The sequence below is a fragment of the Stigmatopora argus genome, chromosome 10 (genome assembly GCF_051989625.1).
Source record: "Stigmatopora argus isolate UIUO_Sarg chromosome 10, RoL_Sarg_1.0, whole genome shotgun sequence".
NCBI lineage: Eukaryota > Metazoa > Chordata > Actinopteri > Syngnathiformes > Syngnathidae > Stigmatopora > Stigmatopora argus.
Window position 1 is genome coordinate 573,127 of NC_135396.1, and position 16,462 is coordinate 589,588.

Genomic DNA, 16,462 nt, shown 5'->3' on the forward strand with positions numbered 1-16,462 from the left:
GCGCGCAGGGAAACAAAAAAAATCATAAACGCAGCATGAGCTCTCCGATACGGAGATTGTGGCTTTTCGGCTTTCCGCTCGGGAACGACAAAAGAGGGCGCTGGCGTCGTCGGATTGGTTCCTTTTATTGATGACGTCATCAGGCGATCCGTGACAAAAAAAAAAAACACGGGCACGCCGCCAAAAGTTCATAAATAAAGGAAAGGAAAAAAAAGTTCACGTGATCTTGTCCGCTCGTGATGACATCGTCCGCCGCCGCCGCCGCCTCCACCGTGTCGTCCTACCGGACGGGCGGATCTCGTGCCGCCCCGCCTCCCGCTCGTCCAATCGGAAGCCGCGTTCTCACGGAAGGGGAGGGGCCGGCCGAGGCTCTCGGGAGCGCTCTCTCCGATCCGACCGACGCCGTGGGCGACCGCTCACTGCTGTTTGGGGCGCCAAAAGCGGGACGCGATGGACCCCAGGGACAGTCCCGATTTCTTGGGCTGCGACCCGTCGCCCGTGCGTTGCTCCTCTTCCTGCAAGTCCGCAAACGGAGAGAGAGGAAGGCTTATTTGGGCCCTATCGGACTCGGGTGGAAAGGCGGAGGCGACCTGCCTGTGCTAGCAGAGCCTGCCTGCGCTTGAAGGCGTCAATGGGGTCGTCCTCGGTGGCGTAGTTCTCCAGCACCGAGCGCACGTCGTCCACGCCGCTCAGCGCGATGGCTGCACAACAAAAACAAATGAAAAAAAACATACATATGTGTAGGTATGTGTGTGTGTATGTGAGTATGTGTGTATGAGTATGTGTGTGTGAGTATGGGTGCGCGTATGTGTGTGTGCGTGTATGTGTGCGTGTATGTGCGTGTGTGTGCGCGCGTATGTGTGTGCGTGTATGTATGTGTGTATATATATATATATATATATGTATGTGTGTGTGTATGTGTGTATGTGTGTGTGTGTGTGTATGTATGTGTGTGTGTGTATGTGTGTGTATGTATGTGTGTATGTGGTTATGTATGTGTATGTATGCGTGTGTGTATGCGTGTGTGCACGTGTATGCGTGTATGTGTGTGTCTGTATGTGTGTGTGTGTGTGTGTATGTATGTATGTGTGTATGTATTATTGCAAATGTACTACTTCGATTTTTTCCCGCTATTAATTATTATTATTATTATTTTTTAAGTTCATAAAAATGTGAAAATCCACACTGAAACTTGTAAGCGGAAGCCACTTTTGCTACTAGGACTCAGCACTGAAGAAAAAAAAAAGTTATAATAGAGGTGAGTACTTGGCAATTTTTTTATTATCGTGGCCATGTCTGGTCTGCATTAACCGCGATATTCTAGTATCAAGAGTGGCTTCCACTTATGAGTTTCAGCATGGATTTTCACATTTGTATGAACTAAAAAAAAAAAAAAAATCGCCAAGTAGTGAATTAGCAATAAGTGAAGACGCGATAATCGAGGGATTACTGTATATATGTGTATATTAAAAGTGAGTAAAGTGTGGTGTTACTCTTAAGGAAGTGTGCCAGGTCGTAGAGCGTGCGGTCGTCCGAGTTGCCGTCCCACTTCTTGAGCGCCATCCCGTTGAAAGGCTGCAGACTGAACGCTTCGCGCTTGCAGTCCACCACGATGACTTTGCTCCCGTCGCGGTTCAGGCACGACACGTCCTGGACAAAAACGCCCACGGGGGTGCCGCAAGATGAATCAATTCAGGTAAGAGTGGAAAAAAGAGAAGAAAAAAACCCCACACATACACAAAGTCATACACAAAGCTTAAAGAAAGGCGCTATTAAACAAGAATTTGAAAAAAAAAAGGCAAATAAAGACGCAACCCATCAACACTTTGGCGGCTGTTGTGGGAAGAAATTACAGCATAGTTATTGGAAATGTTCGGTCTATTTTTAGTTTTTAAATTGGAGAATAAGCAGAAAATAAAGAATATTTTTCACAATTTGGGATTTTATGCCTATTGTTCATAAGAGTTAAAAAATGCCTTAAAACTAACCCAAAAAAGGATGGAGAGTTAACTACATTTAAAAATTTGACACAAAATATAAGTGTGTTTTTTTTAATGGGATGAAATTGAAAAGGTTTTGATTGGCTGGTGCCTTTGCCAACACGATGTCATTGGACACCGGAGTCGAAAACGAACATGTTGCGTGACTTTTAATCAGCGTTTGTGCTTGCGGCGCATGTTATTTTTCCAGCGTTTCCCGCCGAGATAAAGTGGTTATGAAAATGATTTACGCCGCCTGGCTCGCCCTTTCACAATCGCTGAGCGCCGCGCTTTAAAGCGGAAGCGGCAAAATGCCACGGCGCCGGGTCCACAATCGCGGGAAGTTGACAAATGGCCTTTCGCTTTCGCCGCCATTGACGCCTATGGACGTCTGAGCTCTCTAATATGAGAAGAGCGGGCCATGAAGTCATCAAATTGTGTCTTTGTGTTTTCTTTAGTGGCTATATTTCTCTTTTTTATCTTTAAAAACTCTAACAGAAGTGAAAGTTGACCTAAAAAATGATTTTTTTCAACCTTTTATATAATTTATAAAAAAGGTGTGCATTGAGATAACCATCTTTTTTATTTAACCCTAGAATGGTAACCCTCTATTTCAGGGGTTATCTTTCATGAGTCTGAAATAGAGGGTTACCATGGTTACTGGGGGAAAAAATGGGTACCCTTCATTGCACCGTCTTGCTTAGGACCCATTTTTCCCCGGTAACCACGGTAACCCTCTATTTCAGAAGCCTGAAAGGTAACCGCTGAAATAGAGGGTTACCATTCTAGGGTTAAATGGGGGAAAAGTTCAAATTTAATTCAAAAAATCCTTTTTCTTTGTCTTTTTAATAAATTTTAACAAAAAATTATCAAGATTTAAAGTTCTTAAGTGCCTTTGATTTTATAAAAAAAGGTTTTGAAGGTATTTTTTAAGCCTGGTTCTCTCGTGTTTAAAAAGTACACTGACACGGAGAAAAGATTCAAACTTAAGATGTCACGTGACTGTTTGAGAGGAACGTGTCTGGACTCACCTTGACGTGATGTCCCTCCATGTAGCGCGTGGCGTCCCTGAAGAGGCGATAGAGGACGAAGCCTTGCGGGTCGATGCCGTCGATCAACGGGTACGCCGTCTGGATGCGCGAAACCAAGATGGTTCGTTCGTTGGTGGCCAACGCCTTTGGACGGCCGGCGAGGGTTTCTCACCATGCCGGTCTCGGCGGTGAAGATGATGATCTCGTAGAGCGGCGCCAGCTGCTGGAAGAGGTAGTCGATGCCGGGCCTTTTCTTGAAGCGCCAGCCGGTCGCCAGCTGGAAACACCACCCAAAACAAATAAATGCAAAGTGAGCCATAAGTTCACAAAAAAAAAACGTTGAAATGAAGCCAAGTCCAAGTAACGAAATGCGGAAGACGTACCGACCACTCCGGGTGAAGCAGAACGTCGGTGAGCTCCAGGACTAGCGTGTAGGGAGGTTGGTAATAAGGCTCCTTCAGGGGGTCCGGCAGGAGTTTGGGGCTGGTGGGCTCGATGATCATCTAAACACAACAGCCAGATCATCCATTTCATATGTTTCTGTAGTCCCCAATGCTTTTTAATGTCGATTTCAGTATGTGTTGTGCTTGTTGGTAAAAGAAGGAAATTGATCTTGAAAACATGCATTGACGGCAATAGACGGATCAATCCATCCATCCATTTCCTGTGGGAGGGGCTAAACAAGGGCTCACCTGTCTGTAGTCCTGGAAGTACTTGACGGTTCTCTTCAGCTGTTGGACCACAGGCGGATCTGAATGAGACACCAGAAAAAAATTACAGTAAGTAAGAAGCAAATCAAACGTATTTGCAAATTGAACAAGGGCAGAAAGATGGAAACATTCGCAGCCGAGTCCTCTCAGTTCAAATGAATTGGGAGTCTTTCATTTTCCGTGGCAAAGAGTTGGTTTTGGGTCACTTTTAGGTCACTTCCTGTACATTTTGGGACATTCTAGGTCCCTTTCTGCACATTGTGTATGATTTTCTATTGAATCTATGGAATTTGTGGGTCACTGCCACTTCCAGTTGATTTCCAGTCACTTTCTGTTGATTTTAAGTTTTGTTATGATGATGACGATAGACCGGGGACATCCCTCATAAAACACTTATTAATGACCGACCTACTGAAGGTTGGACTCGACCGCCGTGGTGTTAAAAAAAACAAAAACAGAAAATGGAGGGTGGGCAGCAGAAACTTGGCAGAAAGTGCTTCCCTTTTCCTTTCCTTGGCCTCTTGTTTTTCCAAAAAATAAGGTGGGGGGAGGAATAAAAAGCTCATTAAAGAGCCCCGCTATAAACAAGCGGCAAGGGAAAGTTTCCAAGTCATCAAATAAAAAGAAAATGGGGGAAAATAGACTTGCACGGAGGGAGAAAGAGAGGCTTTTTAGTTTGGGCCACATCTGTCTTACCTTACACTTTTGGGCTTGTTGATTCCAATTAATAAATAAAAAAATCTATAACAATGCCTCACAAGAGAGTACATTTTCAATTCTTTTGTGGCATCATGTTCTTCAAAGAAAAAACTTCTTTTCAAAATGAAAGATCAGATTAAATATTCAGATTTTTGTTGTAGTGGATGAAAATGGTCAATTATCCATTATTAAACAACAAAAAAGTCCTCTCAACTGCTAACATGACTCATTTAAAAAACACGCTCCATTACTACAAAAAATACTTCAAAACTCAAATTTACCTCATGATAAAATATTTCTGATGACCGTAAAAAGAAACAAATATCTGAGTGTATCCGAGTATTGCTACTTTTGCCATGTATTTTTTTTTCAAGTACCACATTCTATTACGGACATTTTTTTTGGTTCCTTTCTCGTAGCCAAAATAACGGGCGACTATCAAAAGAAGGGTCACCGGGCGGAAGGCGAGCGCTCAGCCTCGCCCGTCCTTCTCCTCCGATGGCGGCGCAAAGAAAAAATGTCAACGCGCAAACGTCTGGCATTCGGGCCAGACCGAAGCGTGGTCCAAAGTGGCCAGATGTTTAACGAGGAAAGGCTTACGTAACGACATTCCTGGGAAAGCGGCGAGCGACCTCTTGGCGTTAGCCGGCGCCTGGCTTTTTCTGAATTGCTCCACGCCGATTCTGACTCAAGATTAAGTTTGTCACGAGTAGAGGATGCATATCCATTTTAACTGGGAGGGCTGGTGGCGGAATGAAGGAAAGTTTTACTTTGAAAAAGCTCCAAGAAAATATGGGCAACTTTGAGATTAACGTCGTTGCAACGGGATTCATCAAGAGTCAAAATTTAATTATTCGATGCTCGATTAATCAATTTATGGCAGGCAGCACGTGTAGTTGTCACTCACCTTTGTCGAATTCATCGGGAATCTGAAAGAGATGGAAAACAGACAAACATAATTATTATTATTTTAAATTAACATTGACAACCATTGACGGCGACAGACGTCCAATCCATTGCCACTCAGAGTCAAATCAACGTCTGTCACCGTCATTGGTAGTCAAGGAGTTCATACTATTTTTTATGTATTCTTCCAATGTCTTGTGTATTTTATCCATAAATAAATTCATTACAATTTATACATTTATTTTTTTTTTTAATCAGTTGAGACTTTGGGTGTGCAAAAGAAACTTTTTGTTAGGCATTTCTGTCAACAAAACTTCAAAGTTGGAGTGTGAAAGCACAACAGACAGCGACAACAGTGACGCCTAGTGGCTACACTTGAACATGTCGCAGCGTTGTAAAACACACCACGAAATACTCTAATGCAGGGAGGGGTGTCAGACTCGGGTTGGTTCGCGGGCCACGTTAACGTCAACTCCATTTCATGTGGGTCGGACCAATTTAGATAGAATATTTAGATTCTTTTTTATAAATGGATTAAAAGAACTGGATTAAAAGCCCTGAATATTCCGTTTTTTATAGAGCTAAAAACAAAGTTTATTTTAGCTTTTTTTTAAAATATATTTTTAGATTTTACAAAATGATTTTTGAACTAAAATCACAGAAAAAAATGGATAAAAAAATGACAATTATTGATTCAAAAGGGGGAAAATCGGGAAATTTAATATACATCTATACTCTTCATTTGAATGTGATCCTAAAACAGAAAGTCGGCACTCATCATTGACTTTCCAAGGCCACACAAAATGATGTGGCGGGCCAGATTTGGCCCCCCGGGCCGCCACTTTGACAATGTGCTCTAATGAATATGTATTGATTGCTACTTTCTATTTTACCAGCGACGCAAGACAAATATCAAAACTCTCAACTTTTTCTTTTTTTTCATGTAAATTGGTGAATAGTTTGGGGATAGAAAAGGCGCATTTAGCAGTCTGGTAAAGAGGGAAAATTGGTGGTATTTGGCAACTCTGCGCTGGCGGTCACGATTTGTCTCAAGGCGACAAGAGTCGCAAGTCGGGTTGGCGCACGTCGGGGTAATGAACTTTTAGGAGCGTCTTCAAAGCCAGGCAGGAAGCCACCGGCAACCCGACCGGGTGCGAAAAGTGTGCCCTTTGAAGCCTCCACGTCGGGGAGAATTTCATGCAAGGAACGCTCCCGTAAAAGTGGCAAAAGGAGAGCGAGAGAGAGAGAAAGAGAAAGAGAAAGAGAGAAAGGAAGGCCGGCCAACGCCACATGAAAGGAGGAGACTCGTGCCGGCCCACGTGTGACGCTTACCGCCCTGCCGTGCTCGTCCGCCGAATTGGTCCCTGCAAAAAAAAAAGAGAGAAAGAAACAAGCGTCAACGGCGCAGACGCCTTTGTCCAAAGCGTCGAGTCCGCCTCTGGGAATTTTATAAGCCAGTCGTCTGGACGGCCTTTGACCAACGACGAACTGCCCGCTTTCAAATTGGACTCTGTTTACATTTAGCAGCCCATAATTTGAGCTTTTTAACGCTCACGACCCTGAAACAAATGTCATCGCTTTATCATTGGCTCTCGACTCTACTTCGACTGGTGATAAACTTCACAGCATAAAGATGATTGGGCGCTACAATGGTTAGATGTCCATCATTGTCAATGACACTGAAAGAGTTGGCATGGATTTTTTTTTTTATACATATAATGTAAACATTTTTCATTATAAAAAGTAAATCATTCCTCCCTCCCCTTTTTAATCAAACATTTAGACAAAAATAAAATAAATATATTTTTTTACTCGCAAAAGTTTTTTTTAAATAAACTTAATAAAAATATATTTTTTTAAATTCAATAAAATTTCAAAGCCAGATCATCCAAAACGCAGCTTTGCTTTTCAAACTAAATTCTAATAGCAAAGATTTTCTAGTGCACCAAGATCAAAACGTAAGTTTATTTTTTAATATTCTTAGACATTATGTAATGATTTTGTCCTTTGTTATATACATTTTTAAATAAATCTAAATGTGTTTTTAACAGGGTTTTGCATTGTCTGATTTTAAATTAAAAGAAAAGAATGTTAAAGTAAGATATTACCATTTTTCTTTGAAATATTTTTTCAAATAAGAATATTTACATATTTCCCGCTTTTTTTGTTAATGTACCAAATTGGATCATGTGATCGGAAATTGGACCCGATGACCTCATTTTTACCAGATCGAAATCTAATATTTCAGGTTCTACGTTATTATAAGGGCTAACAATCAACAATCGGGCGCAAAAACATTTAAGCGCTGCTAGCCTCTCCAATTGGACACCCATCCCTGTCAAATTCCTCGTGGCAGTTAGGAGAAGTAGAAGAAAGTGCGCTCACCGAATATGTAGACGACGCTAACGGCGCCGCCGAGGCCCATGAGTCCCGCTAACCTCAACACCATCTTCTTGGCGTAGGCGGCGTTCTCCTTCTGCTTCTTGTCGCCGCCCGCCTGCTCGCCGGCGCCCTCCGCGGGCGAGGGAGGGGGCTGCTCCTGCATCAGCACAATTAACACAGTGTCAGGGTAACCAGAAAATGCAATCTGCCGTCCAACGGACTGGACATCTATTTACAGTCAATGGCAAAACTATCATAAAAACGGCATCATTAGCATTAGTTAAAAATGGACGCGTCTTCTCTGGATTTTGATCAAACTGACTCATCGAGGTGAAAACGTAACTCATTCAGTGCCAGCAATGGTATATCTATATAGAAGTCATAGTGTGTGTGCTGTGGTAGTTAGTACAATTTGAAATGACATTTCATTTCAATCGCCGTCATTGACAGGCAAGAGGTTAACAAATCCCCTCTCTTATTTTGTCCTTGCAACGTTTGGCATCAGAGAATTTGATGAAACATCAATGAAACATTTGATTGTACATTACATTGAATCCTCTCTGCTCCTGACCTTCACACCCAACAAATGTCGAGGCTAACTCAACACATGCAGGCACTTCCACCCGAAATGGCGCTGACACGCCAATGTCACGTCAGTTTTATTGACAAGACGTCGGCACGAGCACTCGTGCGATAACATTATCGCGCTAGACCCCTTAAGAAAGTGTCAGACTGGAGCTAGCCGCAATGCTAGGATGCTAACATTAGCTAAAGCCCCGCGTCACGTTCCATTCAAACGTTACACAACACGTTAGAAGGCTCAGGACGCTTGTAGTTTCACTACATATGTCGGTTATCGTCCACAACATGTTCTACTAGCCTGTAAATCTCGCAAAAAGTCTTTATTTTGTGGTTACTTTTGACATGGAATGTTAGCTAACAGGTTCGACCTGCAATGGGGAGGTTTGTTTTATTCATCCTCACGTCTCCGCGAGCCCAAATCCAGCGAAGTTGCTGCTGCCCCGCCCGGTTCGTGTTGTCAATGTCGGGGTAATGAAACACACCCCATAAGCGACTGACCTGACTCTGTTGCTGGAGCCGCTCCTGGAGAATAGCTTGGGCCAGCCCGCTAGTGGCACCGTCGTGGCCGGCTTGCGGTTTGTCCGTGGATAGCGTGCGCACGGCGTCAACCCCGCTGCGGAGCCTGAAGAGGCCGCGGCTCGCTCGCACACACATGGGGAGCACACACGGAGCAGACATCTTGGATGGCAGTTGCCGGCGAACGCCTTGGAGACTTCCCTTCCGAGCTGAAAGGACAAACGCGACCGATTGGTTGCAGCAAGTGATTGACAGGCGTGGCAACCTACCAGTGAGGGTGAAGGTTGATTTGGTGGCTGGCCAATCACAGGCGAGAGCGAGTCTGACCTTCGATTGCGAAACCTAATCAACAAGAAGTGAAGGGGCCAAAATGTACACGATGGAAATGACTCCAAATAAACTACAAGTAACACAGATTTTTCACAAAATGCTCCTAAAATCAACCGAGTGAGCCGGAAACGCCCCGACATAAACCGGAAGTGTGCAGTTGTGGCATACTTTTGGTTATATTACTTTGAATAAAAATAAATTATTTTGATGGACTGTTGTAAATGATAAAAAAATGGCTTTGACGTTCTCAATTGCTTCTTGTAAACAATGCACCATATCAAATCGCACCCATAAAATAAAATGTGATTGGCAAAAAGATGAATCATTTGGCATGGGGGCGGGTGCCCTCCGCGCTGGTATTGCATAGGACCGGCCCTGCTCCCCATCACCGGCACCATCCTCCTCCTCCAGCTCTTCATCATCATCATCATAGTCTTCTTCGGTGTTGTTTTTGGAGCATATCGCCGTCTTTAAGCAACGCCTGCCATTTTTTCAGGTAAACAATCATTTTGCCTACATTTATCAGTTTATTCGTGACGTTTGGACGCGCTTGTGCGTCGAAATGCGCGCGGACGTCACGATGAAAACGAACACAAAAGCCTGTTCAATCAAATTGAAAAACAAACATTCCCTGTCATTTATGTTCGGTTCAACGAAATGATATTTTACGGTTTCGAGATCGAGTTTTTGTTAATGATGCGCACGTCGGCCTTCCAATCGAAGCGTTTGCTTTTTGTCGATTAAATCGCGACCTCAAACGTCGATTAAGAAATAAAACTGGGATTTTGGCGACGTGGTTGTTTTGTGCTATTTTTCCCTGTTCATTTTTGCGACATTTTGCGCGTAAGTGGTCGTGCGGATGCAAAATGGAGGCTTGCTGGGAGGAGGGGGACGCCATGCTTACTTACATACGCAGCAAAATGTACACCATTTTACTTGCAAATTACAACCGCTCCTTCTTTTTTTGACGTTATCAAATACCAATTAGAGATTACAATCTTTGTTTTTCTCCTTAGGTTTTATTGGGAGGAGTAGGCTCATCTTTCGGTGCCATTGACGGAGATATACGTCCAATTCCGAATAAACGTTCATATATATGCCTCCTTTTCAGTCAAAATGAACTGGACGTCTAATGTCGTCAATGGTAGCCAATAAAAGTAAAGAAAATGCAAAATATAATGATAATATTCACTGATTATTAAACAGGAAAAAATATAAATAAGCAAATATTTACGTTTAGGCTTTAATTGTATTTTGGGGGGTATATATTAGAACATAACTAAATAAAAAGGATAGTATTTACTTTTGCTATTCTGTTTTTTTAAGCGACTAGGGCCACACAGCAAGAAAAAATAGAACCACAAGAATAAAATTCTGACTTTAATGTCGTAAAATTGCCAGAATAATCATGAGATTAAAGCCGTATTATTGCGAGAGAGAAAAAAAGTGGTCATGTTGCCCAAAAATCAATAGGAAATGAGTAGTAAACGTCCCAAATCAACAATTGCTATCCCAGCGTGAGCTTACAGACCACAATTGCATTTTCTCATTTCCGAACGTCATTGGCTTCTTTGTGAGTCATTTCTAATTGTATCATGTTTTTTAAATGGCTTTTTTTCTCCCCTTAAGCGATATGGAACAATATCACTTTTTCCAAACTGAAGCTAATTGCAATTGAAACGTCATGGTTTGAGACATACATACCGACCCTCCCTCGAACAAGATGTCGTCTTTGTCTTCAGGCGCTCAGTCATGACCAAAGAGGAGAACCTGGAGATGAAGGAAAAGGAGAGGCACGAGCAGGAGGAGGAACAAGAGGAGGAAGAGGAGGACGAGGACGAGGAGGACGCCAAGGTCCGAAGGGGGGACGACGAGGAACTCACCGAGGAAGACGAGGATGACGACGATGGAGATCGTCGGGAGGCCGAGACCGAAGCGCCCGAGGAGCCGGAGGGGCCCACCGTCGCCGACGACGAGCCGCTGTCCGTGTCGGCGCTCCAGAGTCCGCTCCGGGAGAGCCGGCGGCGCCCCGTGGTGCACCCCTCGGCGCAGGCGCCCCTGCCCCAAAACTACCGTACGTCGCGGCGCCGTACCAAATGACGACATCTATGGGCGATATTCACTGGGAAGTCTTTTTCCCTGGCAATATCTCGTCTATTTTTGTTGATATTAGGTCACTTCTTATAGATTTGGGGGTCTTTCGGGGTCACTTCCATTGATTTTTAGTTGCTTCACGTCGATTGAGTTGGCTGCGGCTATGCTACGAGGCTAACGTAGCTCTCCCTCTCTCTTTGGCTTTGGTTTAGCCTTCACCTTCTTCGACCCCAACGACCTGGCCTGTCAGGAGATCCTGTCGGACCCCCGGACCACCATCCCGGAGCTCTTTGCCATCGTGCGTCAGTGGGTCCCGCAGGTGCAGCACAAGATCGACGTCATCGGCAACGAGGTGAGACGGGCGAAAGGCGTCGTTGCGTCAATCGTACACTCCTGGCTTGGGGCAAAGTCAACGTGTTGACGCGACAAAGAAACCACGACTAGAATATTTTTAAAAAGAAATCATTGATGGCCGTGCCTGATGAAGTGGGAGGGACGGCAGGGAACGGATTAACATTCCTGCTTCAAATTTGTTGGAAAAGAGATTGCATTGTGCCCCTACCAAAATGGCCGAAGGGCAGCCATGTTGGTAGGGGCCAAGTTCCCTTCCAAGTCAACATTAGTAAGCAGTCCCAATTAGCAAATCTTTTCAAGTATTATTTGATCTACGTCAAGGGATCTGCTATTTAGTCTGTGTCTGCCATAGACGGCTGTAGACGTCCAAATCGATTCGAAGTGGGAGGGTTGACAGCGAACGAGCATTTGTTTATTTGCGGCCACCTTCCTTCCTTCAAGTGTCTTGGACGTCTACTTGCCGTGAACCCAATATGAAATGAGCTTGCATCATCAGGGTGGCCATCTTGGATGGGGCGACTTCTCCTCGGAAGTCAACGCCGACCCCGAAACTCGTGTTAAAGTCGTTCCAATTGAAAGCGGGAAGATGATTGTGCGCGTCTGTGTCAGATTCTAAAACGTGGTTGCCACGTCAACGACCGCGACGGCCTGACGGACATGACGCTGCTCCACTACAGCTGCAAGGCGGGCGCGCACGGCGTGGGTGAGTGACACTCTCCCGCGTTCTCGTGCTTTTTGGCCCATGGGATGATTCAATGGGTCGTTTTGTCGCAGGCGACCCGGCGGCGGCGTTGCGTCTGACCAGCCAGCTGATGTCTCTGGGCGCGGACGTCAGCCTGAGGAGCCGCTGGACCAACATGAACGCCCTGCACTACGCCGCCTACTTCGACGTCCCGGAACTGGTGCGGGTGCTGCTGAAGGCCGCCAAACCCAGAGGTTAGTCGTCGGCGTTGGCGGGGGAGCCTGACATCGGGGGATCGGGCGCCAACGCTTTTTCTGGCACGGCAGTTTTGAACTCCACGTGCAGCGACTTCCAGTACGGGACGGCTCTGCACATCGCCGCCTCCAACCTGTGCCTGGGCGCCGTCAACTGTCTCCTGGAGCACGGCGCCAACCCCACCGTCCGGGTAAGAACCTCCACTTCTTAACTTGTTGGCGTAGTATTAGCATTGTAGCTAATACTACTGTATTAGCATTGTAGCTAATACTACCACTTTAAACCAAAACAAAAAGAGATACGACACGTTCTGGGTTGTTGTCGGCAGAACGAAAACGGCCACGTCCCGGCCGAGGTGGTCCCGGACCCCATGGACATGACTCTGGACAAGGCGGAGGCGGCCATGGTGGCCAAGGAGCTGAAGCAGCTGCTCCTGGACGCCGTGCCGCTCAGCTGTAACCTTCCCAGAGCCACCTTGCCCAACTACGACAACATTCCCGGGAACCTCATGCTGTCCTCGCTGGGCATGAAGCTGGGGGAGCGTGTGCTGCTGGACGACATGAAGGTCAGAAAGCCTGGACCCGGTCCAGCTTTGTGCGCCCGGACGTCAGATCTTGTACATGTTCGAAATCAACAGGAATTGACCTGTAAATGCCCTAAATCATTCATAGAAAGTCACCTAAATTTGCACTGACCTTTCAGAAGGGGACGCTCCGGTTTTGCGGGACCACCGAGTTCGCCAGCGGCCAGTGGGTGGGCGTGGAGCTGGACGAACCGGAGGGCAAGAACGACGGCAGCGTGGGCGGCGTGCGCTACTTCATCTGCCCTCCCAAACTGGGCATCTTCGCTCCGGTGTCCAAGATCGCCAAGTCGGCGGAGCAGACGGCGTCCTCCGTCACCTCCACGCCCAGGACCCCCCGCGCCGATCTGGCCTCGCGCCTGACCGGGAAGAACAAGAAAGACAAAGAGAAGAAGGAGAAAGGTGAGACGCGCTTTAAAAATGACGTAGTACTGTCTTTGTTGACATCAATGCATCTCTGGAGAAAGTGGCCTCTGTCGCAAGATGGCCGCCGGTCGCAAATGTGCCTATAGAAACAATGCCATGTCTCCTCAGTCCCGAAGAAGAAGTCGTCCGTGGTCAGCCTGGATCCGGAAGGACTGAACGTGGAGGTCGGAGATCAGGTTTTGGTTGCCGGGCAGAAAAACGGCATTGTGCGCTTCATCGGAAAGACAGACTTTGCTCCAGGTGAGATGCAGCGACCATTCCAAAGAGTTAAAAAAAAGATAATTCACGTTTCAGAGATAAAGAGATAAAAAAATTCCACTTGCACGGACAGGTTTGTGGTTCGGCGTGGAGTTGGACCAGCCCACCGGCAAGCACGACGGCTCCGTCTTCGGCGTCCGCTACTTCAGCTGCCTGCCCAAATATGGCGTGTTTGCCCCGCCCTCTCGAGTCCAGAGGTAGGGACCGCCCCCTTCCCTCGCCTCCCCATCCGGGGAGGTCCGCTTTCAAGCCGACGCTCTTTCTCTCAGGACGGGGGGACCTCCGCGGGGCACCCAGAACGAGCAGAAGAACGTGAAGAAAGTCCACCAGGTCACCAGTGAGTATCGCCGCCGCCGCCGGCGCGTCCCCCTCCGTCGAAATCCGGCGCCGTTGACCTCCGGGGCGTCTCGCCGCAGTGTCTCAACCCAAGCGGAACTTCAACGCGGTGGGCTCTCCCAAAGATCTGACCTCCGAGAGCTCCATGTCCAGGTAAGGGTGGAGCCGGCCGGTTCCCGGGACGGCCGAGGAGAAGCGCTCAAGCGCCCCTTTTTTTTTCTTCAAGGTTGCTCTTCTGCTGCTGGTTTCCGTGGATGCTGCGAGCCGAGATGCGCACCTGAGCGCGTCCTCCCGCGCCGGCGTTTCCTCCAACAATCTTCTCGCTTAGCCCTTCCCGATATTTAGTGCCTTGTCGATCAAATGTACCTTTGCTGAAGAACGCCACACCACACGTTCTCCTCTCCTCTCCATTTTTGTTCCCCCTTCAAAATCTCAAAAAGTGAACTTTTTATTCGAGTGCGGAAAAGCGTCAGCGTATTTTAATTTAGCGTATTTTGCGTGGTCAGCGCGTCTGCCTCACTGTTCTGAGAACGAAGGTCCAATCCCCGGGGAGTTCCGACCTTCCCGTGCAGAGTTTGCATGTTCTCCTGCGTGGGTTTTCTCCGGGTACGCCGGTTTCCTCCCATATCCCCCCCCCCAAAAAAACATGCATGCTAGGCTAATTGTACACGTGATCCTAGCGTAATTGGTCGCTTGTCTCATTGCGCCTTGTGATTGGCTGGCAACCCATTCAGGGCTGGCCATAGTTGGCTGGGATAGGCTCCAGCACCCCCAGGTGAAGATAAGCAGTACCAAAAAAATGAATATCTTTACATGATAATCGTGTATTTACATAACTATCCCATTTTTTTTTTACCTTATGTTAAAATATTGACGCTGGGCATTTTTTTTGGGGTGCGTCAACATTATGTTTCTATTTAGTCGGGACTAATTAGCTAAAATCTTGTGGGCCAAAAGCACTAAGGAAGCCAAAACGTATCCATATGATAGTGTTTAGATTCTTTTTTAATTTTCTTTAAAGCCTTTACGTCGTTTGTTGCCTTTCTTCCAACTTGTCTTTTGTTCGGAAAAGTGCCAACTTTTCTTCTGCGGAAGTTAGCGGTGATTAGGATTTATTATTTCAAATACTTATCAAATAAGCTGCTCTCATTGGCCGTCGATGACACCGAAACACCATCCTTCGATGCCAGGATCGGACGTTCGTCGCCGTCTATGGTAGCCAATGAGATATCTCGTCCCGGATCTGTTCGGAATACAACCCACATTACTTAACGTCGGCCGCTAGGCGTCACCAATGAGTCACTAGTGTTTTGTTAGTTCTATATTGTAAGCCATACAGTATCTATAAATACACACACAAACAATATATAGGAATTATAGGAAACATTTATCTTGTACTCGAAGTCTGGAGTCGTCTTTTTTGTTTTGACTTGTGATTTTGGGTTCCCGAAAGTGTCTTTTGTTCTTTACATGGCGTGTTCCGACAGTTCACTGCATGCTGTGTGTGTGTGTGTGTGTGTACTTTGTACTTTTATCTCTGTGTACTTTTCTCATCTTCTCATTAGCATGGAAATGCGGCCTGTAATATTAACCACTGCTGTCATTCATACTCGATATACAAAATAAAGGATTTGATGTTTTTTTTTAAGGCGCTGTTATTTGTTTTGACTTGGAAAGCCAGTCAAGTTTGATTTGAGTGTACGATGAATGGTACGAAGGATCAGAGATTACAAAATAATGAAAGAAAGGAATAAAAAATAACATTTAAAAATGTGGAAATACAAAAATATTTTAATTAAATAATTAAATATCATTCATTGAAGAAAAGTGCTTTGTTCTTGTATTTGTATATTGCATTTTTTTATTATTATTATAATTAACTCAATTTAAATATTTATTTCCAATTAAAGGAAAAACTAAAATATATTTATTTAGTTTTTTTTTTTAATTTCCCAATTTCAGACTTGCAACGACTACATTGTCCACAAGAGGGCAACGTAAGACGGGTCACAAAAACTCCGCAAATGTGTCGACCGAGCGACTGGTAGTAAGTAGTGCTACTAGATTTATTTGGCATCTAGGCTTTAACTATTTTAGAGCCATCGACGACGATAGACGTCCATTTATGTCCAATACATTCATTTGCTGCCAGAAAAAAAACGTCCTCTAACATCGATAGATGTCCAATCCATTGATTTCTTCATTGAATTTCAAGTAACGGATTGGCCGCCTCGCCCCCTCAAAAGGCACAAAATGAGCTAAGAGGCATTAAAAAAGTTTCCAAGCAGTCAATCCATCTCTTAATCCGCTTATCCCAAATGGAGCCAATCAAATCAAATGAA

General features: G+C 45.5%; 2 protein-coding genes across 3 annotated transcripts; one reads left to right on the top strand and one right to left on the bottom strand.

Annotated features, from left to right (window-relative positions):
• Positions 1-109: 109 nt before the first annotated feature.
• On the bottom strand, positions 110-11,981 carry timm50 (translocase of inner mitochondrial membrane 50 homolog (S. cerevisiae)). 2 transcript variants are annotated; one of them, XM_077612324.1, is made up of 13 exons: positions 10,840-11,981; positions 9,075-9,147; positions 8,788-9,014; positions 7,711-7,864; positions 6,658-6,689; positions 5,327-5,348; positions 3,703-3,761; positions 3,394-3,513; positions 3,183-3,287; positions 3,011-3,109; positions 1,494-1,650; positions 591-701; positions 110-511 (listed from the first exon to the last, which is right to left on the bottom strand). In XM_077612324.1, exons 3-13 carry the CDS (start codon positions 8,965-8,967, stop codon positions 417-419), a joined length of 1,134 nt encoding a protein of 377 aa, XP_077468450.1. In that variant the 5' UTR covers positions 8,968-9,014; positions 9,075-9,147; positions 10,840-11,981; the 3' UTR covers positions 110-416. The 2 variants fall into 2 exon arrangements, with proteins under 2 accessions (XP_077468450.1, XP_077468451.1); XM_077612325.1 differs by lacking the exon at positions 9,075-9,147.
• On the top strand, positions 9,507-14,579 carry clip3 (CAP-GLY domain containing linker protein 3). The gene is made up of 13 exons (XM_077612322.1): positions 9,507-9,631; positions 10,878-11,209; positions 11,442-11,581; positions 12,193-12,286; positions 12,358-12,519; positions 12,592-12,710; positions 12,849-13,085; positions 13,223-13,502; positions 13,635-13,766; positions 13,858-13,981; positions 14,054-14,121; positions 14,201-14,273; positions 14,347-14,579. Exons 2-13 carry the CDS (start codon positions 10,888-10,890, stop codon positions 14,399-14,401), a joined length of 1,806 nt encoding a protein of 601 aa, XP_077468448.1. The 5' UTR covers positions 9,507-9,631; positions 10,878-10,887; the 3' UTR covers positions 14,402-14,579.
• Positions 14,580-16,462: the final 1,883 nt, after the last annotated feature.